Consider the following 25,694-nt stretch of genomic DNA (forward strand, 5'->3'; position numbering starts at 1 on the left):
ACCTTTCAGGTAGTTGAAAGCAGCTATCAAATCTCCCCTCATTCTTCTCTTCTGTAGACTAAACAATCCCAGTTCCCTCAGCCTCTCCTCGTAAGTCATGTGTTCCAGTCCCCTAATCATTTTTGTTGCCCTCCGCTGGACTCTTTCCAATTTATCCACATCCTTCTTCTAGTGTGGGGCCCAAAACTGGACACAGTACTCCAGATGAGGCCTCACCAATGTCGAATAGAGGGGAACGATCACATCCCTCGATCTGCTGGCAATACCCCTACTTATACATCCCAAAATGCCATTGGCCTTCTTGGCAACAAGGACACACTGTTGACTCATATCCAGCTTCTCGTCCACTGTAACCCCTAGGTCCTTTTCTGCAGAACTGCTGCCTAGCCACTCGGTCCCTAGTCTGTAGTGGTGCATGGGATTCTTCCGTCCTATGTGCAGGACTCTGCACTTGTCCTTGTTGAACCTCATCAGATTTCTTTTGGCCCAATCCTCCAATTTGTCTAGGTCCCTCTGTATCCTATCCCTACCCTCCAGCGTATCTACCACTCCTCCCAGTTTAGTGTCGTCTGCAAACTTGCTAAGGGTGCAGTCCACACCATCCTCCAGATCATTTATGAAGATATTGAACAAAACCGGCCCCAGGACCGACCCTTGGGGCACTCCGCTTGATACTGGCTGCCAACTAGACATGGAGCCATTGATCACTACCCATTGAGCCCAACAATCTAGCCAACTTTCTACCCACCTTATAGTGCATTCATCCAGCCCATACTTCTTTAACTTGCTGACAAGAATACTGTGGGAGACAGTGTCAAAAGCTTTGCTAAAGTCAAGGAACAACACATCCACTGCTTTCCCTTCATCCACAGAACCAGTTATCTCGTCATAGAAGGCAATTAGATTAGTCAGGCATGACTTGCCCTTGGTGAATCCATGCTGACTGTTCCTGATCACTTTCCTCTCATCTAAGTGCTTCAGAATTGATTCCTTGAGGACCTGCTCCATGATTTTTCCGGGGACTGAGGTGAGGCTGACTGGCCTGTAGTTCCCAGGATCCTCCTTCTTCCCTTTTTTAAAGATGGGCACTACATTAGCCTTTTTCCAGTCGTCTGGGACTTCTCCCGATCGCCATGAGTTTTCAAAGATAATGGCCAATGGCTCCGCAATCACATCTGCCAACTCCTTTAGCACTCTCGGATGCAACGCATCCGGCCCCATGGACTTGTGCATGTCCAGCTTTTCTAAATAGTCCCGAACCACTTCTTTCTCCACAGAGTGCTGGTCACCTCCTCCCGATGCTGTGCTGCCCAGTGCAGTAGTCTGGGAGCTGACCTTGTTCGTGAAGACAGTGGCAAAAAAAGTATTGAGTACATTAGCTTTTTCCACGTCCTCTGTCACTAGGTTGCCTCCCTCATTCAGTAAGGAGCCCACACTTTCCTTGACTTTCTTCTTGTTGCCAACATACCTGAAGAAACCCTTCTTGTTACTCTTAACATCTCTTGCTAGCTGCAACTCCAGATGTGATTTGGCCTTCCTGATTTCACTCCTGCATGCCCAAGCAATATTTTTATACTCATCCCTGGTCATTTGTCCAATCTTCCACTTCTTGTAAGCTTCTTTTTTGTGTTTAAGCCCTGGTCTACACTAGGACTTTAGGTCGAATTTAGCAGCATTAAATCGATGTAAACCTGCACCCGTCCACACGATGAAGCCCTTTATTTCGACTTAAAGGGCTCTTAAAATCGATTTCCTTACTCCACCCCTGACAAGTGGATTAGCGCTTAAATCGGCCTTGCCGGGTCGAATTTGGGGTACTGTGGACACAATTCGACGGTATTGGCCTCCGGGAGCTATCCCAGAGTGCTCCATTTTGACCGCTCTGGACAGCACTCTCAACTCAGATGCACTGGCCAGGTAGACAGGAAAAGAACCGCGAACTTTTGAATCTCATTTCCTGTTTGGCCAGCGTGGCAAGCTGCAGGTGACCATGCAGAGCTCATCAGCAGAGGTGACCATGATGGAGTCTCAGAATCGCAAAAGAGCTCCAGCATGGACCGAACGGGAGGTACGGGATCTGATCGCTGTATGGGGAGAGGAATCCGTGCTATCAGAACTCCGTTCCAGTTTTCGAAATGCCAAAACCTTTGTCAAAATCTCCCAGGGCATGAAGGACAGAGGCCATAACAGGGACCCGAAGCAGTGCCGCGTGAAACTGAAGGAGCTGAGGCAAGCCTACCAGAAAACCAGAGAGGCGAACGGCCGCTCCGGGTCAGAGCCCCAAACATGCCGCTTCTATGATGAGCTGCATGCCATTTTAGGGGGTTCAGCCACCACTACCCCAGCCGTGTTGTTTGACTCCTTCAATGGAGATGGAGGCAATACAGAAGCAGGTTTTGGGGATGAAGAAGATGATGATGATGACGAGGTTGTAGATAGCTCACAGCAAGCAAGCGGAGAAACCGGTTTTCCTGACAGCCAGGAACTGTTTCTCACCCTGAACCCACCCAAGGCTGCCTCCTGGACCCAGCAGGCGGAGGAGGGACCTCCGGTGAGTGTACCTTTTAAAATACTATACATGGTTTAAAAGCAAGCATGTGAAAGGATTACTTTGCCCTGGCATTCGCGGCTCTCCTGGATATACTCCCAAAGCCTTTGCAAAAGGTTTCTGGGGAGGGCAGACTTATTGCGTCCTTCATGGTAGGACACTTTACCACTCCAGGCCAGTAACACGTACTCGGGAATCATTGTACAACAAAGCATTGCAGTGTATGTTTGCTGGCGTTCAAGCAACATCCGGTCTTTATCTCTCTGTGTTATCCTCAGGAGAGTGAGATATAATCCATGGTCACCTGGTTGAAATAGGGTGCTTTTCTTCAGGGGACACTCAGAGGAGTCCATTCCTGCTGGGCTGTTTGCCTGCGGCTGAACAGAAATGTTCCCCGCTGTTAGCCACAGGGAGGGGGGAGGGTTGAGGGGGTAGCCACACGGTGGGGGGAGGCAAAATGCGACCTTGTAACGAAAGCACATGTGCTATGTATGTAATGTTAACAGCAAGGTTTACCCTGAAAGAGTGTAGCCAGTGTTTTATAAAATGTGTCTTTTTAAATACCGCTGTCCCTTTTTTTTTCCTCCACCAGCTGCATATGTTTCAATGATCACAGGATCTTCTCCTTCCCAGAGGCTAGTGAAGATTAGAAAGAAAAAAAAACGCACTCGAGATGAAATGTTCTCCGAGCTCATGCTGTCCTCCCACACTGACAGAGCACAGACGAATGCGTGGAGGCAAATAATGTCAGACTGCAGGAAAGCACAAAATGACCAGGAGGAGAGGTGGCGGGCTGAAGAGAGTAAGTGGCGGGCTGAAGAGAGGGCTGAAGCTCGAATGTGGTGGCAGCGTGATGAGAGGAGGCAGGATTCAATGCTAAGGCTGCTGGAGGACCAAACCAGTATGCTCCAGTGTATGGTTGAGCTGCAGCAAAGGCAGCTGGAGCACAGACTGCCACTACAGCCCCTGTGTAACCAACCGCCCTCCTCCCCAAGTTCCATAGCCTCCACACCCAGACGCCCAAGAACGCGGTGGGGGGGCCTCCGGCCAACCAGCCACTCCACCACAGAGGATTGCCCAAAAAAAAAAAAAAAAGAAGGCTGTCATTCAATAAATTTTAAAGTTGTAAACTTTTAAAGTGCTGTGTGGCATTTTCCTTCCCTCCTCCACCACCCCTCCTGGGCTACCTTGGTAGTCATCCCCCTATTTGTGTGATGAATGAATAAAGAATGCATGAATGTGAAGCAACAATGACTTTATTGCCTCTCCAAGCGGTGATCGAAGGGAGGAGGAGAGGGTGGTTAGCTTACAGGGAAGTAGAGTGAACCAAGGGGCGGGGGGTTTCATCAAGGAGAAACAAAGAGAACTTTCACACCGTAGCCTGGCCAGTCATTAAACTGGTTTTCAAAGCCTCTCTGATGCGTACCGCGCCCTCCTGTGCTCTTCTAACCGCCCTGGTGTCTGGCTGCGCGTAACCAGCAGCCAGGCGATTTGCCTCAACCTCCCACCCCGCCATAAACGTCTCCCCTTACTCTCACAGATATTGTGGAGCACAGAGCAAGCAGTAATAACAGTGGGAATATTGGTTTCGCTGAGGTCTAAGTGAGTCAGTAAACTGCGCCAGCGCGCCTTTAAACGTCCAAATGCACATTCTACCACCATTCTGCACTTGCTCAGTCTGTAGTTGAACAGCTCCTGACTACTGTCCAGGCTGCCTGTGAGCCATGGCATTAAGGGGTAGGCTGGGTTCCCAAGGATACATATAGGCATTTCAACATCACCAACAGTTATTTTCTGGCCTGGGAATAAAGTCCCTTCTTGAAGCTTTTGAAACAGACCAGAGTTCCTGAAGATGCGAGCGTCATGTACCTTTCCCGGCCATCCCACGTTGATGTTGGTGAAACGTCCCTTGTGATCCACCAGAGCTTGCAGCACTATTGAAAAGTACCCCTTGCGGTTTATGTACTCGCCGGCTTGGTGCTCCGGTGCCAAGATAGGGATATGGGTTTCGTCTATGGCCCCACCACAGTTAGGGAATCCCATTGCAGCAAAGCCATCCACTATAACCTGCACATTTCCCAGGGTCACTACCCTTGATATCAGCAGATCTTTGATTGCGTGGGCTACTTGCATCACAGCAGCCCCAACAGTAGATTTGCCCACTCCAAATTGATTCCCAACTGACCGGTAGCTGTCTGGCATTGCAAGCTTCCACAGGGCTATCGCCACTCGCTTCTCAACTATGAGGGCTGCTCTCATCTTGGTATTCATGCGCTTCAGGGCAGGGGAAAGCAAGTCACAAAGTTCCATGAAAGTGCCCTTACGCATGCAAAAGTTTCGCAGCCACTGGGAATCGTCCCAGACCTGTAACACTATGCGGTCCCACCAGTCTGTGCTTGTTTCCCGAGTCCAGAATCGGTATTCCACCACATGAACCTGCCCCATTAGCACCATGATACCCACATTGCCAGGGCCCATGCTTTGAGAGAAATCTGTGTCCATGTCCCTCATCACTCTCGTCACCGCGCTGACGTCACCTACTTGCCCGGTTTTGCTTTGCCAGGTTCTGGTGCTGCATATACTGCTGTATAATGCGTGTGGTGTTTAATGTGCTCCTAATTGCCAAAGTGAGCTGAGCGGACTCCATGCTTGTCTTGGTATGGCGTCCGCACAGAAAAAAGGCGCGGAATGATTGTCTGCCGTTGCTCTGACGGAGGGAGGGGCGACTGACGACACGGCTTACAGGGTTGGCTTCAGGGGGCTAAAATCCACAAAGGGGGTGGCTTTACATCAAGGAGTAGTTCAGGCAGGACTTCACGGAGGGTTCCAATAAGAAATGGTGCACCTAAGTTACTGTTCTTATTGGAACAAGGAGGTTAGCCTGGCCTCTGATTGATACATGGCTAGATTTACCTCGCTGCACCTTGTCTGTGAGTGACTGCAGTGTGACCTAGAGGAATGAGTCCCCTAGACAGGGGAGGAGGCAAATGACTACAAAACAAATCTGGTCTATTTCTTGTTTTGATCCACTCCATCTATCTTTTACATCTTTGGCTGGCAGCAGACGGTGCAGAAGGACATATTGCCTACCTGCTCACCATAAGACGGTTCAATAGGACTGACTGCCGGACTTAAGAGAATGACCTGGTCAAGTCACTAAAAATTTAGTCCCTGCGCCCATGTCTGCACAGGCGCTCCTGATCGACCTCACAGAGGCGACCAGGAGTACCTCGGACATGACGAGGACGGCTACCAGTCGTATTGTACCGTCTGCTGCCACAAGGCAATGGGTTGCTGCTACTGTGTAGCAATGCCGTACCGCGTCTGCCAGCACCCAGGAGACATACGGTGACGGTTACCTGAGCGGGCTCCATGCTTGTGGTGGTATGGCGTCCGCACAGGTAACTCAGGAAAAAAGGCGCGAAACGATTGTCTGCCCTTGCTTTCACGGAGGGAGGGAGGGAAGGGGGGACTGACGATATGTACCCAGAACCACCCGCGACAATGTTTCAGCCCCATCAGGCATTGGGATCTCAACCCAGAATTCCAATGGGCAGCGGAGACTGCGGGAACTGTGGGATAGCTACCCACAGTGCAACGCTCTGGAAGTCGACTCTAGCCTCGGTACTGTGGAAGCACTCCGCCGAGTTAATGCACTTAATGCACTTCTGTGGGGACACACACACTTGAATATATAAAACCGATTTCTAAAAAACCGACTTCTATAAATTCGACCTTATTCCGTAGTGTAGACATACCCTAAGATCAGCAAGGATTTCACTGTTAAGCCAAGCTGGTTGCCTGCCATATTTACTATTCTTTCTACACATCGGGATGGTTTGTCCCTGTAAACCTCAATAAGGATTCCTTAAAATAAAGCCAGATCTCCTGGACTCCTTTCCCCCTCATGTTATTCTCCCAGGGGATCTTGCCCATCAGTTTCCTGAGGGAGTCAAAGTCCGCTTTTCTGAAGTCCATGGTCCGTATTCTGCTGCTTTCCTTTCCTCCTTGTGTCAGGATCCTGAACTCGACCATCTCACGGTCACTGCCTCCCAGGTTCCCATCCACTTTTGCTTCCCCTACTAATTCTTCCCGGTTTGTGAGCAGCAGGTCAAGAAGAGCTCTGCCCTAGTTGGTTCCTCCAGCACTTGCACCAGGAAATTGTCCCCTACATTTTCCAAAAACTTCCTGGATTGTCTGTGCACCGCTGTGTTGCTCTCCCAGCAGATATCAGGGTGATTGAAGTCTCCCATGAGAACCAGGGCTTGCGATCTAGTAGCTTCTGCGACTTGCTGGAAGAAACCTCGTCCACCTCATCCCCCTGGTCTGGTGATCTATAGCAGACTCCCACCACGACATCACCCTTGGTGCTCACACTTCTAAACTTAATCCACAGACTCTCAGGTTTTTCTGCAGTTTCATACCGGAGCTCTGAGCAGTCATACTGCTCTCTTACATACAGTGCAACTCCCCCACCTTTTCTGCCCTGCCTGTCCTTCCTGAACAGCTTATATCCGTCCATGACAGTACTCCAGTCATGTGAGTTATCCCACCAAGTCTCTGTTATTCCAATCACATCATAATTCCTTGACTTTGCCAGGACTTCCAGTTCTCCCTGCTTGTTTCCCAGGCTTTGGGAGAGAGAACGTTGGTGGTGAGAGGAGAGGAACAGGAGTGTAGTAAAGAGATCCATATCCAGTGTGCTGGCTGGGACAGATAAACTAATGTTAGGCTGGGATTTTCAAAGAAGCCCTTAAAAGTCCCAACCTGGGTCATTCCTTGGACTGTTCTTGTGAGTTTAAAAAAATGCATTCAGAAACTGATACAAAAATAAAATAGGTTGGCAAGTATTTCATACTTACATCCAGTTTTTGACTGTAGCAGTGTTCTTAAAATAGACTTAAGAATGTTCTTAAAATAGGAGACTCATAATGTGAAGGTAAAATTTTTCACAGCTCTAGAGCACTGTAAGTTGTGAGACAAGTGCTTTGAGATCCCTGAATTTTCAGCAGGATAAATTATTTTGTTATTAAAAATCCAGTAGATAATTGCAGAACATTTGTTTTTGTGTTTATATATGAATGTATTGGAAAAAGATTGGTCCATGAATTTTGCTATATGAATGTTTAAAATATTGTTTTATGTAAATTGTGAACTCTTTTGGAGGTTTTTCCTCTCTCTCTCTGTTTTTAAAAATAAAAAAGGAAAAGTTCCACCTTTTTCTCAATCTATTATCTGCTGTTTGTGTTCCATATCACTTACTGTTATACCTGTTTTGCAGCTTTATATGTTTGTCTGTCTCTCTTTTTCTCGGTCCCAAAAAAAAAAAGTAGCAATGGAGTACAGTACAGGAAAACTTACGTTTTTGTTTAGTCTGTTCAAGTAGTTAATATTGTGTATTCATGTTTGTGCAGTTCTTTGGAATACTCAGATGTGGTATAGGGTATGAACATAATGAAGTGCAGAGCATTATTGAAAATGTCCTTAATTTACTTGAAAAATTGTAATTACTGAATAAATGTGCAACAGTTCAAACAGCAGAATTGAAGAAAACAAATCATCCAATAGGATGCTAGGCTAGAGTTAAAGTTTAATTTAACATTACTTATTTCCTCTTACTTAAGTGGTCTTTTCACTAATTAAGTGCCAATGGTGGTTATTTCTAGCACTGAGAAAAGTATTTTCCATTTCTTTAAAAGCTTGCTGTAGAGTCCCCTTTTTAGATGTTAGTTATTTTTCTTTCTTGCATGTCATCCATTAAAGATTAGCTGAGGAAGGTTGGAGCATGGAGAGATTATGAATGACAGAACAACTCCTGTGGAATAATAATCAGTTTTTGGTATTTAATGCTGTTTGACTTTTGCAGACACATTTCTTATTAACCTTTGGTACAAAGAGAAATCCAGGTTCCTGATAACTCATGGAGAAGATGAATTCAAGATCCTCTTCCAATTAAACTGAAATAAGGCCAATATTGGGCTTTAGCCAAAAGAACTCACTAGTTCCCAACCCTTATGTTTATAAACCTAAATACATATGACATTCTACATTTTTAAAAAGTATGTAATGCATATACTTACACTAATTATTCAGCTCTCTGTGTATAATTATTCATTGTGTATACAGTATACATAATTATTTCTTGGTTTTCTTGTCATTAATGTTGCATTATGCAAACCCACTTTCTAAATGTTTTATCAAAATGTATCTTTACACATATTAAAATCTTTAAAAAGACAATAGTGTTTGAGTTACGAGAATGGGAAAGTACACAGCTGTCAAAAGAACAGACAACGTAGAGTTTTCTTTCCAACTCTGATGACTGTTGGCAACATAATGAACGTTTCACTTTAAAGTTTACGTTGAAATGCTCAGAAATGTCAATAGTCTAAAAACAATATACAGGTCACAACTATCTAAAGTATAAAATTTGATTGGATGGAACAAGTTCAGTATTTTAGTTATTAAGCCATATACAGTTTTGCTTTTATGTAAAAATAAATCCAGCATTTATTTCAGATAAGGCCCTGTTAGTGAGTTTTTGCTCCATGATGCCAAGTAAACCATAAATATAAGATCTGTTTTTCCTTTATACTCAAAAGAAAGGACTTCAAATCATCTTCTTTTTAGGGAATAGCATGGACTACACCGGCTATAGTTGTTGAAGTATAACACCCAAACATGACCATAATGTGCTTACATTTGTATACATACCCATGTTACTTACCAGTCCTTTTTCCATTAAAATAATTAAATAAAGCTATTCAGGAATCAGTTACTCACAGAAAAAGGCTGAACAAGATTGCTGTGCAGTTTTTGAAAAGTCAGCTGTGTGGAATTCAGTATGTTGAAAGCAGAGAGGTTAAAGTTGTACAAGGATTAGCTTTCACAAGAGCCAGGTTAGGCAAGTCCTGTGGAGAGTCGGTATCGAAACCCACAAAAATTCTTTTTTCTTTTTTCACTGAATTGGATCTGAGTACACAGCGAAACCACGGTACAGAGCCACATTTGATAAGTGCCAGCTAAATAGTTTTAGCCATTTAGTTAAATCAGTGTGTTTACAGCATTGGAAATTTAGGAGCAGATGAATACAACAAACTAAATACATATAGCAAACACAAAGCAATAAAAGTGTCAGTGCGTCTATCTGTGTTTGTACAGATTGCTTTATCTACAGAGTCACATTTATGTGTAAATAGCTTGTAGTCGGTAACTCCTAGTATAGACTAGTCAAAAACGCTTTGCAATTTTTGTTCATCAGCAATGTGCTTCTAATTTTTAGTTACCTGACAAAATTTAAAATAAATTAATAGTAATTTTCAAAATCGCAATGAAGAACCTGGTCATGTTGTCCGTTTCATAGCAGAACGTTAGAGATCATTTAAAAAAAAAAAGTAAGACATGGGAGTTTTGCCACTGAGTTCAATGAGAGTAGAATAGGGCCTTTAGGTTTACAACATTTCCAGGGATTATCAGCATTTTGCAATGTGTGTGTGTAGGCAGATTAATAGTACATTTTAATGACATTCACAGTAATGTAATTACTCTGTTTCAATTTATTTGACTATTATAAGTTCAATTTCTAAAATAAGAACTGGGGGTTAATGACTAGACCCAAACCTGAAAAAAGTCTGTCAGTTTATTTTGATTTCTAAAGTAAATGAATAAAGAAAAGATTTTTTTAATGGAAATTGAGTTTTGGCAAGTGTTTTAAAACAAATATCAATAGTACTGGCCCATCTAGAAATGGCATAGACAGGCTCCAAACCTGCTCTGACCAGAAGGACAGGGCACCCCAATGCTGGGGGAGGCTGCAAAGGTGAAAAGGAAGGTGGTTCTTAGTGACCCTCTTCCCTGTTTTTCTCCTTTCTTTTCCCACTCTTGCCCTCCTTCCAAAAACAAGCAAACACAAAAAAAACCAAAACCATTTACATCCATTCCCCGGGATAAATTTCAGCTGACAGATCCTTCATAGAAACAACTAAGCAGAACAAACAAGAGACCCATTACTGGAATCTTAAATTCAATGTATGACTTTACCAAGTGTGGTGTTTCCTGTATTTTACTTTCACTTTAATATATGTTTGGTGGGGAGGGCGAAATAGAAAATACATCATTTACTTTAGAGACTAACAAATTTATTTGAGCATAAGCTTTCGTGAGCTGTAGCTCACGAAAGCTTATGCTCAAATAAATTTGTTAGTCTCTAAAGTGCCACAAGTACTCCTTTTCTTTTTGCGAATTCAGACTAACACAGCTGCTACTCTGAAACCTATCATTTACTTTGTTTTCTGACAAACTAAATCTTAACTCTCTATAGAGCTATATGAATTATCAGTGAAATCATATAGTAAAAAAGACTTAGAAATATTTTATTTTCAGATAGTTCTGAAAAATTTTAACTAAGGAAACTCCAAGCATTTCTTCATAAAAATGTACCCTGTTACCCCCAGCATTGACTATAACATTAAAAATACATACTATGCATAACCATTAAAAGTGATAATTCCAAAGCCAACTCTAAAGAAAACCCTAGGTCATGCAGAGTTCAACAGCCACTAATCTTGAATACTAAATCCAAAACCCAAAGAACCCTCATATCATCCACCAATATATTAACAGCAAGTTGCTTTTCCCACTCTTATTCCATGAAAATGCCCAATAAACAATCACAACAAGAATTAGTAACAAAATACTAACAAACAAATAAAACCTTTCAGTACTTCTTAGAGCTTTTGGTTTTTGTTCTGAGAGAGACATATACACGAGTGTGTGTGTATATATATATATATATATATATATATATATATGGCAGAATTTTATTACTTCATTTATAAAACACCTTATAAAGTTCCAAAATACTGTACTGGTATATTTCATAACAGGGAATTATTCTGAAAGTCAATCCTTACAGTGTTGTAATATTTATTATATCTTCTGAGATAGTACTGTGGATAGCGATCTCATCTTTTTGTTATAAGGTCTTGCCTTTATTCTGGCTTTTTCATTTTTTTGACAGGAGTAATGTTAAGTGATTTCTGCTGAGGTAGATGTTTTAAATCCTAACAATTTCTTCTTTCTTGCCTTTCCTATTCAGCTTTTCTATTTACACAGATGACCTCTAGGAAATCAGCAAACAGTCTTCTTTCCTGGGAAACGTACTCCTTCCCTTCCCCCAAAGTTCTGTTGTTTGGAGAATCATGAACTAATGTTTAAACTAGAATGATTTCCAACACGCTCTCTTGCTACTACTATATTTTAAAGGTAGTTTAAAAAGTGTGGAAGACAGGTTTGCCAACAGAATCAGGTTTAACTAAGAAAATATGTACACTACTTTGACTCAGTAAACTCATACTTGGTATGGTTCATCTTCTTCATATTTACTTTCACCCATATTAGAAAACAATTAGCTTACTAAACAAATTTGAGTATTTGGGGAAAAAATCTACTTTGAGTCTCTCATTTGACTAAGAATTACAGGATATTTGATAAGCTTGTTTAAAAATGGGCATATCCAAATATTATTGTAAACACCCAATGATTTGTTTTACCTGCAATATAAGTATTTTACTTAGCTGGCTTACATAGTAGCTAATAATATTTGTTAATGTAATTTAACTGCTGTGAACCTTTACTGAACAAATATTGAAATTTATACAAGTTAAAGAAAGAGACTCTCTAATGACTTTTGTAAAAGCTTCCATTTAATAGTTAAGGAGAAAAGTTTATATGACATACCAGAAGCAATTAACAGCAGATTTTACATTTAATAAAAAGAAAGAAGCATATGTATTTGCTTTATTCATTCCATCATAATTTGCATTAGAGCTGTGGGTGTTTAATGAGCAAATTCCAACTAAAATGCTATATTGATTTTCTAAGTGAACTTTGTAATAGCTATCTACCTTACCAAAGCTCTCTGTTTACAGTTGTTTTCTTTACTAAAAAAAAATGTTTTAGAGTTGATGGACTTAGCATAATGATCATTTTGAAATAAAGAGCTCCAGTATAATAAGTTTTTTGGTAACAAAGACAAAGATGTTATTACATTATTCCAGAGCAGATAAAATTTAGCTGTTCAATGTACTATATAAATATGTTTCAAGTACACTTTTAGTTAGCATTGGAAAACAGAAAAGGAGTACTTGTGGCACCTTAGAGACTGTCTGTAAGGTGCCACAAGTCCTCCTTTTCTTTTTACAGATACAGACTAACACGGCTGCTACTCTGAAACCTGTCACTGGAAAACAGTCGGGGGTGTTTTTTTCGTTAGGTGAATTTTATCTAACATTGCAGGAATAACCTCTATTAACTCTTGCATGTCCTGAGATATACGTGCTATTACTAAAAAACAAGTCTTCATTTTACCTTAATGCCTGAATATACATGTTCAGTTCATGTATCAAGTTTCAAGGGGGGAAATTGTATACAAAATTTTATTCTTGTTGGTCAGCTCTTGAGATAAACAGAGGAGGGTTGGTTGGTACTTCAATGGCAGGCTTCCATGGAAAACCCAGGAGGGTGGATTAAGTAGCTGGTTCTCATTTCTTAGAGTCAGGCACCGAATTAGTGTGCTAGCATGGAACTATGGGCCATTGTGCTGCTGGAGGTGCCATCTTTTGTAGTGGACATAAGAACCCGATTGCTTATGTTCATTCACAGTCCCATGACACTTTTCATAAGCATAGATAGGGCTGTGGATCCTGATGTTCCAACCTGGATAACTGCATCCTTTCTGTCAAAATATCTCCCAAGGAGTTTTATTTGGACTCTCATTCTTCAGATCCTGTCCTAAATATAGCGTTAAAATGTTGTGCTGTTAAACAGATGTTCTGTTTCACTCCAGAGGTGGCTGTGTTTCAGTGGGTGATGATTTCTTTATAAAGTTTGTAAAGCATTTTGAGATCCTTCTGGTTGAAAGATGTGGTATTGTTGATAGTGGTATTTTTCTGTAACAGAATGCTAAATCATATAAAAATACTCTCTTTTCCCTCTTCACTCTTTTGGTCCTTATTTATAGAGCTGTTTTCGATAAAGGAAGGTGATAAGTATAAGCCACTTACAAATGACATAATGCTTCCCAGAATTCTCCAATGGACACAGGTAGCATGGCCACCGCAACGGCATGTGAGGGTTCAGTGTGCCTTGCCCCTGGAGTGGGTGTGGCCATGGCTCCTCCTGGCCATCCGTGCGGTAACTGGTGTCATTCAGTCCTAGTCCCCATAGGATCACAAGGACTGAGATTAGCTCAACCCCTCCATTGGAGCTTGGGGGAGGGAAGGCATACCTTGTCCCCTGCTCCACACTCTGTGCACATTCATGCAGGGGTAGTTCTAGGAAAAATCCTTTTTTGCTTATTTATCTTCAAATATGAGCTTGATAGTGGGTGGGAGATTTTTTTTTTTTTTTTTTTTTTTTGCACAGTTGGATGTTTCTCTTCGTTATTAACTTTGAAGAATTACAGTCTTATCCTCCAGCTCTCCTGAACTCAGTAGGGCTCTGTGCAACTGCAGGAGTCTGCCTTTACCAAGTAGCTTGTAGGAGTGGGGCTGTACTTCTATACACGACTGTAAAGGAGCGGACACACCCCTGCAGCGCCTCCTTGTGGTTGTTGGAAATTAGCTCTTTCAGCCCCAGAGCACCGTCTGCAGGCCAGTGAGCCTCACAGCTCTGGCCCCCCTGTCCCTCACAGACCCCGGTGCCCCTGGCAGTACCCCCACACTCTGCCTCTGGGTCTCCCCTTCCGGGGGAACCCCCAATCCACTATCCCCATCTTGCCTCAGTCTGGGCTACTGCCAGTCATCACCAGCCCCCGCTCAGCCTGCTTCTTCCCCAGCACTGCACCACCCTTAGTACCTTGTCTGTCAGGCAGGCCCTGCTCTCTCCCAGCCTAGAGAGAGACCCCTTGGGCCTCTGGCTCACAGCCTTTTTATACAGGCCAGCTGGGGCCTGATTGGGGCGTGGCCCAGCTGTGGCTGCTTCCCCAATCAGCCATCCCCAGCCCCAGCCCTCTCCAGGGCGGCTTTTAACCCCTTCTATTTTAGGAGCAGGGTGGCCACCCCGCTACAACGACATAACTCTTTAAAATGTTGATTGTTGCTGTGAAAATAAATTTCTCAGCCCATTTAGCTACCAAAATAATTGCACCCTGTATGAAATTAAAGGATTTTTAAAAAAAAATATTGATATAATTGTAGAACTTTTTAAATTTATGAATACTAAAAATGATCTGATATGGTCAGAAATGAATGTACAAGTTGAACATGAAAATATGTATGTAGAATCAGTAGATGATCTGGCCAGCAGAGAAATCTGGCAGATGGCATATAAGGCTTCTACAACCAGCCAAGTGAGTTCAGCAAGAGACACAGAGGCTGTAATGTAAGCCTCAGCAGTTGCCATCATGATGCCATCACAAATTTCAGAAATCTTATGTCCCTTTGGGAACCTGATAGATGTAAGGACACAGTGCTTATCTGCGCCACACAACTGTCCAGATGTCAGAATCATTCTCCGCATGTGCTACTGATTCTGTCATCTCCAAATCACGTGTGTAGATCTGGAGCTGCATGCTCTGCCCATCCACCTAACTTTATCCCTTGCACAGTAGCAAGGATATCATCTCACAAAGAGACAGGTATCGTCTGGTGTTGTGTCTACCTCCATCTGCAGCAGAAAAATTCTTTTCCTCTTGCCACCAAACAATATTCAGGTTGAAGATATCTAAATGAGTATTTGATGGATGCTCCAAATCTGGGCAGAATATTCTTGGACAATCGGGTATGGTTTTTCTTATGACACAGAAATTATTTTCCTGCCAGAAACACAATTTGGCATATATCTTCTGTGACCTCTCTAATGTGACTGAGTTGAGGGCTCCTCTTCAACCGTGAACAAGAGGGTAGACCATACCCCTAGAAGCAACTTGTGTAGCTGTCCCCATTCTCCTTGGCCCTCTCACCCTACCCTCAGAAGCACAAAAATCACATCTTTCTTCCTCCTTTCATCCACTTCCCAATAATGCTTCTGGTTCTGCTCCAGGGGTGACAGAAGTATTTCAACCCAGAATTCCTTTCTAGATGATCTGTCAGGATTAATTCTTCCACACCTTCCCCCAGTGTCCTACATCTCTCAGCTGCCAAAGCTGCTCGTGGAAGGGGTCAAGGAATCTGCAAGTTAAAGGGTATTCATTGTATAGACTACATTTTCATTGAAATGTTTTGATATGCTTGTGGTTAACCCTTCAAATGACCTCATTTATTGAACAATCCTAATGGCACAGTAGGCAGAACTATAGAAATCGTGGCATTTGTGATGCTCTATCTAGGGTGACCAGGGTAGGAGTTTCCCCTACGTCAAGCCTCTGTGTTTTGGACATTCTAGATCTTCCCTGCTCGAGTAATGCCAGGAAATGAATTGCTGCAGCACTTTTAGTGACCAAAAAAGTCCTTTTATGAAAATGGATATCAGCTTCTTCCTGTTTCATTCTTTGATTGGCTGACTGACCAAACCAACACCACCCTCTTGGAAAAACTGACATTAATCTATGGAGACATAAGATGCAACTATGAAGATGTTTGGTCTTCCATGAGAGTATTACAATTGAATCCAGGTAGATTAGGTGTCTGATGCTTCTCCACTTTTTTAGTTTTGTGGTGGGAGGTTGTTAAGGAATTATTTATCTTGTAACACTCAGGAATATTTATTGGTGAATATTTCATGCTGTGATAGTGTTAAATCCATACTCCTGCAGTTTTCTTTGTCATTGTACTTGAATATATCTGTATGGTTATATTAAAACTTCTGAAAAATAACTAAAAAATGACATTTCATCATGGGGTATTTTCTCAACAAAATTTAGTCATGAGCAACAGTTTGTTCTGGTATTTTTGACTGCAGTGACATTTTATTGCTAGTTTGTCTTTTAAATATTTTCTGTAAATATTTGTAAATGTATTTATTTGGTACCAATGATATAAGTGCAGTAGTAAGCAAAAAGTGTATTATAAAATATAATTACAATTTTATATAGTGCCATTCCCATGAAGTATCATAAAGTGCTTTATAGTAACTTGGATAGAGCCACTTTAATACAGACATAATAATAATGTACAAAGGTGAAGCAGGAAAAAAGAAACTAAGATAGAAAAAGCAGCAGAGTTGGCTCTAGGTTAAAGTGAACAGAATCTATTTAAGGTGAGACTTGAAGAAAGGAAATGACTCATCCGTGACTCAGAGAATGGGAGGGAATTCCAGATAGAGGGGGAAGGACAAATGCAATTGCCTTTGACTCAGCAGAATCTTGAGAATACTGGAAAACATGCCAGCATTTGGAGGCGTCAGAGTTCGGTGCAGGGGAACTATGTAAATTAAAGATCAGTTCATTAGAGTGAAAGGGGCCCACAGAGAACTTTGAGACCCAGGGGAAACAATTTTGATTTGAATTTGGAGATTCAATTCCAGTGCCATGGTAGAGGATATAGTCCTCCTTGGAATAAGAGTAGTCTCACTGCAGCGTCCTGAGTGCCCTGAAGTTGAGAATAGGGATTTAGGACGACTGCAAAGAGAGATCTGCAGTATTAGAGAGGGGGAATGACGAAAGTGTGTGAATAAAGATTTTAGCAGAAGCAGGGTTGAGGTACGAATTCTGATGGTGTACCAGAGATGATGTTAGCCATGTTGACAAGGGAGATGCAGGAAGAAAAAGTAAGCCCAGTGTGAGGAATGACTTGAAGGTTTCTGTCCTTGGGAGCAAACTAACAGTAAATCTTAGTTTATTGGCACTTAATGCTCAAAGGTCCCTGAATGCTTTAACGGATAATAGAACAATATATTAACAATGAAGTAAAGGTTTGACAGGGAGAGAGGGGTGCTGACCATGTTATCTTTGTAATACCAGAGAGGCATCGTGCAAGAGCTAAATTGTGCACCACTTTGGGGCTAGTTAAAGTGTGGTGTTAAAAGCACCTTCAGGAGATCCTTTCTCTTAATCTGATGTCTTGCTGTAAGAGAACGGGGCTAGTTGTATCTGATATGAATGTGAGCATCAGGAATTAGTTTTGTATTCAGAGTCACTGCTTCAAATAAGTGATGGTTTCCTTGTTCGGTGTGATGAGTTTGAAGGTCAATCTTGAAACCTTGTCCCTTCCTTATTCCTCTAGGTATGTTAACTAGCAATAGCACTTTGATATTCTCAAAACTATAAAGCAAAATCTTGTTATGGTATCTTCACATTAGCAAATGTTTTGTATAGGAAGTACAGTCAAGACCTGATCCAAAGGACACTGAAATGAGTGGAAAAACTATTGATTTCTATAGGCGTTAGATAGGGCCCCATGTGAGGATACAACTAAAGCAGTGCTAAACACACTGGTCATTTTGCAGCACTCGTGGAAGAAGTTTATACAGCTCAACGAGAACGTGATGAAGCTGTCATGGCTAGACTTAGGTTAGCCAATGAAGAGCGAGATGAAGCACTTCTTCGAGCCAAGGATTTGGAGCAGTCCCTTAAAGAGTATGTATGTTTTTTCTGCTATATGTGAAGAGATGGCTATTTATTGGAAGCCAAGGGAAACTTGATAGTACTCAAAAGTGAACATGTGGTAAATCTTAACATGAATTTCAGTGTGATAGAACGTAAGAGGATATCGATAGTCTAAATATTCCAACTGTGTGTGTAGGTTTTTTAAAAAAAAACACATGATCAAATGAGGTCATGTTTTTCTCCCCAGATGGAGAACAAGGTGAATGATTCTGGTTGCAAAAAAGAAAAGAAAAGAAAGAAGAGAGAAAAAGATCCACTATTGATTTATTCAGAGATAAATTAGGGAAGTGTGACATTTCATACAGTGGTTTCTTCACATGGAGTACAAGTTTGTCGGTCAGAAGTTGCACTGTATAGGAAATCAATCGAATCCTTGAGCCCACTAGACATTTCTTTTAGCAAAATATCTACTAATTACAGTGGAAGTGTGGAAAAAATTGTCTGCATTACCCTCCTACTTGTTCTCATTTAAGCAAAAGTCATTCTTAATTTAGGAAGAACTATTTTAATTTCTCATTCTCTTTCTCTTTTCCTTTATATTTTTTTATCCTTCTTGTTCTCTTTTCTCTTTCTCTCTTCCTCTACTGTTTCCTCTTCTCACTTTCTTGCCCATCCCTAATTTTCTCCTTTTCCCTGTTTCCCCAGTACATCCTCCCTAGCTTGCCCTTTATTTCTCATTTGCCCAACAATTCCCACCTTCCTCCCACCCAAATATGCATGCTGTCGTGCATGCATACACACATACCCCTCTTAATTACTCCCATTCCAGGATAGACCAGAACCCAGAATGCTGTTTCTTCATAATTATTGTTCTCTTCTCCTTGTGTTTTGTTTGTCTCGACTAGTCTGTCAAGCACAAACTCATTGGGTACAAGACTAGATTCCTCTCCCACTACTGCTGACCCCCAGGCTAGGCTCCAAAAGCCAGGTTTTTTTTAAGGGTTTGTTAGGGTCCTATGTCGCCACTGCCCATGGGGCCTCTATCTTTCTGAGAAGACAACCTAGTATCAGAGTATGAGCGCTAGGGTTGGCTGGAAAACAAGAAATCTATTTCATGAAAATGTTCATGGTTTTGAACTTGGTTTTTGATCCACATAGGAATGAATCAGAGACCTTTTTGAAACATTTTGTGAAAAACATGAGAGCGGCTGTGATACATTCTGGGCCAATGAATCTTTAAATATTTATATAAAATGGAACAGCTCCAACACGACAGATTGAGAGACTGGATCTATGACCTAGCACAGAAGTGGGCAAACTACGATTAGGGGACAGGGAGTAGGGGGGCTTGGATGGGTGTGGGATCCCAGGGGGCAGTTGGGGCAGGGGTGTGGATAGGGGTCGGGGTAGTCAGGGGACAGGGAGAAGGAGGAGGTTGGATGGGGCAGAGGTTCTGGGGCAGTCAGGGGACAGTGAGCAGGGGAGTTGGATAAGGGGTGGGGTCCCAGGGGGCAGTTAGGGGTAGGGGTCCCGGGAGGGGGTGGTCAGGGGACAAGGAGCAGGGTGGGTTGGATGGATCGGAGGTTCTGAGGGGGGTGGATAAGGGGCAGGGGCCAGGCTGTTTGGGGAGGCACAGCTTTCCCTACCTGGCCCTCCATACAGTTTTCCAACCCTGATGTGGCCCTCAGGCCAAAAAGTTTGCCCACCCCTTGCCTAGCGGTTAGGGCACTGACCTGGGATGTGGGAAAGACTGCCAGAGGCAGAGCAGGGACTTGAACTTGAGTCTCCCATGTCCCAGGAGAGTGCTATAACTACTGGTGGGGAGGTGTGTCTGACCAGAAACTGCATTCTGGACCTGAGGACCCATCCGAACAAAAGTTTTATTGAAACCAATACATTTAGACAGATCTGCATTTTCCAGTGAAAAAACATTCTGTCAAAAAATGCCAGCTCTAGTGAGCAAACGAGGCTAGTGTTTCCAACCATAGAGAGTGGCAGACTAGCTAAAGTGGAATGACAGAATAGGTAATGCTGGTGAGGGAATGGCGTTATATGTGAAGGAAAGCATAGATTCAAACATACTAAAAATCTTAAATGAATCAAACTACACCATAGAATCTCAATTCCATGCTGAATTAATAAGAATATAGCAGCAGAAAAATACTATCAGCCACCTGACCAGGATGGTGACTGTGTTTGGGAAATGCTCAGGGAGATCGGAGAGGCTACAGAAACAGAAAACTCAATAAAAACGAGGGATTTCAACTATCCATATATTGACTGGGTACACGTCACCTCAGGACAGGATGTAGAGATGAAATTTCTGGACACCATTAATGACTGCTTCTTGGAGCAGCTAGTTTTGGAACCCATGGGGAAGAAACAATTCTTGAGTTAGTCCTAAATGGCACACAAGATCTGGTCCAAAAGGTGAATGTAGCTGAATTGCTTGGTAATAGCCACTATAATGTAATTAAACTTATCCCTGTAGGGTGGAAAATACCAAAGAAACCCACCACAGTAGCATTTAACTTCAAAAAGAGGAAGTACACAAAAATGAGGAGGAAATTAAAAGAACAAGCATGAATGAAATCCCTGCAAGCTGTATGGAAACTTCTTTAAAATACCATAATAGAGGTTCGTACTAAAGGCACAACACCATGCTCTGGATGTCCCTGAACCTCAACTGCCAGAAGCTAGGGACACGATGAAAGGGGATGGATCCCTCAATAAATTGCCCTGTTCTGTTCATTCCCCTGAAGCATCTGGCACTGGCCACTGTCAGAAGATGGGAGAGTGGGCTCAATGGACCATTGGTCTGATGCAGTGTGACCATTCTTTTGTTGTTATGAATGCAGAGGTTTAGTGTGGGTGGGGAAAGATGTAGGACCCAGATGCCCCCCAGTACACTCTCACTCTTTCTCTCTCTCTCTGCAAATGTGCTGCTGCATCTGAAGATAAAACAATAGTTAGCTTATAAGCCATTCCCCTTCCCTCTTTGCTTCTGTTGTGGACTCTGATGGAGCACACTGCAAGAGCCGCTTGTGTATAGTTCCAAGTGTCAGGCTCAGGCAGCAGCTTTACTCCTTTCATGACCCTTGTTCAGCCCTGGGTTTCACCAACAGACAACTCTCACAACAGCAGCATAAAGGCTTCTGGTGCGAGAGGACATAGGGAAGGAGAATAGAGTACTAGAAAGGAGGAGGGTATCGGGGCATAAGGGAAGAAGAGCCAGCAAAGCACATGTAAAAGAGCAATAAGTTAAAAGGGTAAATAAAGAAAAAGTATACAGAAAAGAGAGACAAGAAGGGGGGGGAAGCACATGGGAAAGGAGAAATGAGAGAAAATAGCCAGAGAGAAAGGAAAGATGACATCTGCTGAACTGGCAGTAGAGAGGTGTTCTAACAGAAAAAAGTTGGGAACCACTATTCCAGGGAGCTAGAGAGAGCCATAAGCATGTCTGTTTGTATGAAGCCACTAAAGGGCTCCATGTATCAGGCAGGTAAAGAATATCAAGATGATATATCTGACTCTATTTCCCCAGTATGAGCCCTAGGATTGGTCCTTCTTTGCAGAATGAGAATTGAGTGTTGGTCCAAATGTTCACAATTCTGGAAATTGTGCTGCAGCTTGAATTCATCCCCATAATACGTTGTATCACTGAGAACAGACAGTATTTCACAGTAGCAAGGATAGTATCTGTAAGTGTTGTACCACATAAAGTAAGTACAATAGATTTTGCATTGTACTTAGTTGCTACTTTTTAAATATTTGACCTTAGTAGAAAACCTCATTAACTGTTTCTTTTCTCTAGGACAAAATGGATATCTGCCTCTTGTTGGGTATTTTTATTAGCTGGCATTTTTTTCTTACTCTAATGCCCTAGAGTAAATGTGGTTTCTGTATCACAGATAATTGGTAGGAAAGACTTCGTTAGAAAAACTATTCTCATGAAGCTTCCCTTACAAACTTTTTTCTTGGTGGCGCTGCTGATTTTTACACAGTAAACAACCTGCATTTTTCCAGACTGAAATGCCCCCATTATTTTTCCACATTTGTATTCAACCTCTTGGTATTGAGAGTTGGCAGTTTGCATTCATGCTTTGTTGTTTGTACTTGTTGATTGCATTAGAGAATAAAGCTGGGAAATGCCAGTTGCCACTGGCCAATGGGTTAAAATAAAACTAGATCCCTTTGCAATAGTATGGCTGCCTTTAATGTGTGCTCTGTTAGTCAGTTGATTTTTACAAGTTACTTAAGTATCATTGCCCCATAAATCTGGCCCAAAATCAGATTTAGGAGATAGCCTTACCCACAAAGGGTAATAATACTCATTTTTCCCTTCTAGTCGGCTGGGTTCTACCGTTGACCCACCCTGTTAGCAGGTGTTGGAAACGCATAGGGAGCTGCCAGTTGAATGCTGCTGACTCACAGTGGCAGGTGTAGATCATTTGCCTGCTCTGGAAATGATGATGGCCGTGTTAGTCAGAAGAATCTAGGGGCTTGGACTGACCTGTTTGAAAGGAGTAACTCTAGGAATAACTAAGCTATGAGTGAGAGTTCAGGCTGGAGTTTACATTTTGTGTGTAAACTTGTTAATAAGGTCAAATCCCATCAAAGAGGTAAGGTTCAAACCTACTCAGCACATGTTTATTGTTTTGGGGTATGCTGGGAATACCATCTGCTCAGAACCTCCCAAATAAATGTCTTCCACTACACAGCAGCAATAGAGCATTCCTTTCTGAATTGCTTCCCGTCATTACAAGAATTCGGGTGACTTTGTCTGACTATGAACCTGCACAAACTGAACAAAAAACACAGAGGAAATTCACTAATTATGATACTAGGTAACTGCACTAGTATTAAATGTCAAAGGTCAGATGGCAGGAATGGGTTGAGTTCCTAGCTTAGTGTGCATAAGAGGCTATACCATATTTAGGGTCATGAAGACTAGTGCATTCAAAGGCACAGGGTTAGTACACTGTCAATTGTTGTGTGGCACAGGGATGTTTGAAGGGTGATCTCTGACAACAGCATCACAGTACAAATTACACCTAGTTCTTTGGCAGACATTGGAAGTGTGATGATTGCAGTAACTGTTTTTGAAATGTTACATTACAGCCTCTGCCAGAACTGCTTTTTCTTAAGCTACTTAATATATACTTACAAGAATTCGGGTGACTTTGTCTGACTATGAACCTGCACAAACTGAACAAAAAACACAGAGGAAATTCACTAATTATGATACTAGGTAACTGCACTAGTATTAAATGTCAAAGGTCAGATGGCAGGAATGGGTTGAGTTCCTAGCTTAGTGTGAATAAGAGGCTATACCATATTTAGGGTCATGAAGACTAGTGCATTCAAAGGCACAGGGTTAGTACATTGTCAATTGCTGTGTGGCACAGGGATGTTTGAAGGGTGATCTCTGACAACAGCATCACAGTACAAATTACACCTAGTTCTTTGGCAGACATTGGAAGTGTGATGATTGCAGTAACTGTTTTTGAAATGTTACATTACAGCCTCTGCCAGAACTGCTTTTTCTTAAGCTACTTAATATATACTGGATCCACCACTTGCTTAAGTATCCATGAACTGGGAGAGGCTGCACTTCTTTAATGTTTAAGCTTAATTTTTAACAAGGTATTACTCTCTGTATTTTGGACCCCCAAATGTTCTGTAAATAATCAGATGTTTCGATATTAATTATAATTAACTTTTTAATTATTATAGAAAAAAGTGTAATTTCCTGTTTAATCATCTCTGTATGCAGAAATTTGTGCTATTACTCATTGCTGTTGCAGAGCACAATAGCAGCTGTTCGGCAAAGCAGTAAAACTGTTTACTGCTTCTTTACATATGAGTAAATGTGCCAGTGAAACAAAGAAAGAAAGAGTTCAATATTTTTGTTCCAGAATTAGGGAAGGGCACCACCGGAGGCTTAATTTAACTCCTATATTTTGTGATAGGATAAAACAAAATTTCTAAGTGAGGTTTAACTAAAATGTTTGTCCTCCTAGGTGGAGGGGAAGAATGACATTTTGTTAAAACAAACCCAACCCCAACCCTCCCCACCCAACCCCCCCCCACACACACACAAACCTACTGTCCCATTGCATTTTGGGGTGCAATAAAGACAACACAAATATAATTTCAGGTTAAAGTTATAAGTCCAGAAATAAATAAAATAAGAGCACCGGTGCTTTCTATCACTCGGGAACTTTCTTCATCTAAGCACATATGAACAATTGATCCTTGTAGTCATATATAGCAGTAAACATTAATAACTTAACAGTCTGAAGTCAGTGCTGAAGATATGGAGCATTATTGAAAGATGGAGTCGAGCAGGTGGCACTTTAATATGTTCAGTGTCATGGTTGACTCTAAAGACTAGTAGAATGAAATTACTTGAGGTTCTAAAGATTTAAAAAGCGAACTCATTTTGCTGCACTAAGGAAATGCTACTGATCAGGCTTTCTGTGTCCCTTTTTTCTAGGCTAGAAAATATTAACCCTGAAGAAAATGACATGGTAAGCCATTCTCTGAGGAGATTTCTTGATGTCAGTCTTATATCTTAGAGGCTTAAGTTCAATTGAGTGGGTTTCAAGAACTAAGATGTGGGAAAAAAGAAGAATTGACACACTAATAATGTACATCTTTGCTGCAATATGAAAATTCAATAACTTCACTCAGTCAATTTACAATTCACATGTGCCTATTAATTAAAACCCTATATTAAATAAAATATATTAAAACTTCATGTCTGACTAACATATAATGCTGTTGGTAGACATTACAGGAATTACTGAACAGAATAAACAATGCAGACACAGGGATAGCTATACAGAAGAATGGAGCTATAATTGTGGATCGAATACACAGGACCAAGGAGCGTAGAAAGAAAATAACAGCTGAGGAAATGAATGCAGTGATAGAAGAACGGGATGCTGCTTTGTCTCAAGTAAGTCCCTACTAGTCTATAAAAACATTCAATGCCAAACTCTCTCTCTTCCCCCATGTTTGGGGAAACAAAGTCTTCCATGTATGTTTCCTGTTCAAAGTTCACCTTTTAAAAAGTCCTTCCACATAGGGAACTCATGAACACTATACAATTATTGTAGTACCATCGGAATGCTATTTAAAATGGCTTTAACAATGTTTGCAAGCCACTGTTCAAAGAGAAAAGATTATTTTTTTGCATCTAACACTCCTGATTAAAAAAGATGCTTCTCTGTGTTTTTTTTCTTTTTTTTAAGTATAGCTTCCAAAGTACTAACCTTTATAGAACTGCTAAGAGCTCAGTTGTGCAGCTCATTGTCCGGCTATGCCAAAAGAAGGACAAGAGACATTTGACATGGATGCAACTTTATTATTAGATATCAGGGACTACCCAGCAGATAAAACTATACAGTGCAGGCAACCCCATGTTTATGCTGCAATTATCTGGGGGGCTTTTATCAACTCCCCCTCTTTTTTTCCATCCAAGTCCATCCAACAAATTTATTTCTGGGACTTTATCATATCTGGGGGCTCCCACCAGCTCCCCCTCTTTTTCCATTCAGGTCCCTCAGAAAATCCAGTGCTAGGAATTTACCATCCATCCCTCTCGTAGGAGGGTTAAGGTGGGCTATAAGAATGGGGGGTTGACTCCCTGCCATA

The 25,694-nt window shown here is 41.9% G+C and overlaps 2 protein-coding genes across 3 annotated transcripts in view; both read left to right on the forward strand.

Annotated features, from left to right (window-relative positions):
- The window catches only part of MIPOL1 (mirror-image polydactyly 1), a 238,708-nt gene that overhangs the window by 35,853 nt on the left and 177,161 nt on the right, over positions 1 to 25,694 (forward strand). For both annotated transcript variants that reach the window (XM_074955879.1, XM_074955878.1), the window contains exons 6-8: positions 17,933 to 18,062; positions 24,532 to 24,565; positions 24,826 to 24,996. In XM_074955879.1, coding sequence (XP_074811980.1) covers positions 17,933 to 18,062; positions 24,532 to 24,565; positions 24,826 to 24,996 — 335 coding nt within the window. The remainder of the gene's footprint in view (positions 1 to 17,932; positions 18,063 to 24,531; positions 24,566 to 24,825; positions 24,997 to 25,694) is intronic.
- Positions 1,345 to 3,198, forward strand: LOC141989349 (myb/SANT-like DNA-binding domain-containing protein 7). The gene is made up of 2 exons (XM_074955882.1): positions 1,345 to 2,551; positions 3,141 to 3,198. Exons 1-2 carry the CDS (start codon positions 1,991 to 1,993, stop codon positions 3,156 to 3,158), a joined length of 579 nt encoding a protein of 192 aa, XP_074811983.1. The 5' UTR covers positions 1,345 to 1,990; the 3' UTR covers positions 3,159 to 3,198.

This window comes from Natator depressus, chromosome 6 (genome assembly GCF_965152275.1).
Source record: "Natator depressus isolate rNatDep1 chromosome 6, rNatDep2.hap1, whole genome shotgun sequence".
Lineage (NCBI taxonomy): Eukaryota > Metazoa > Chordata > Testudines > Cheloniidae > Natator > Natator depressus.

Excerpts from the sequence above, each read along its gene's own strand:
- LOC141989349 (XM_074955882.1), top strand. The coding sequence starts at position 1,991 with ATGCAGAGCTCATCAGCAGAGGTGACCATGATGGAGTCTCAGAATCGC.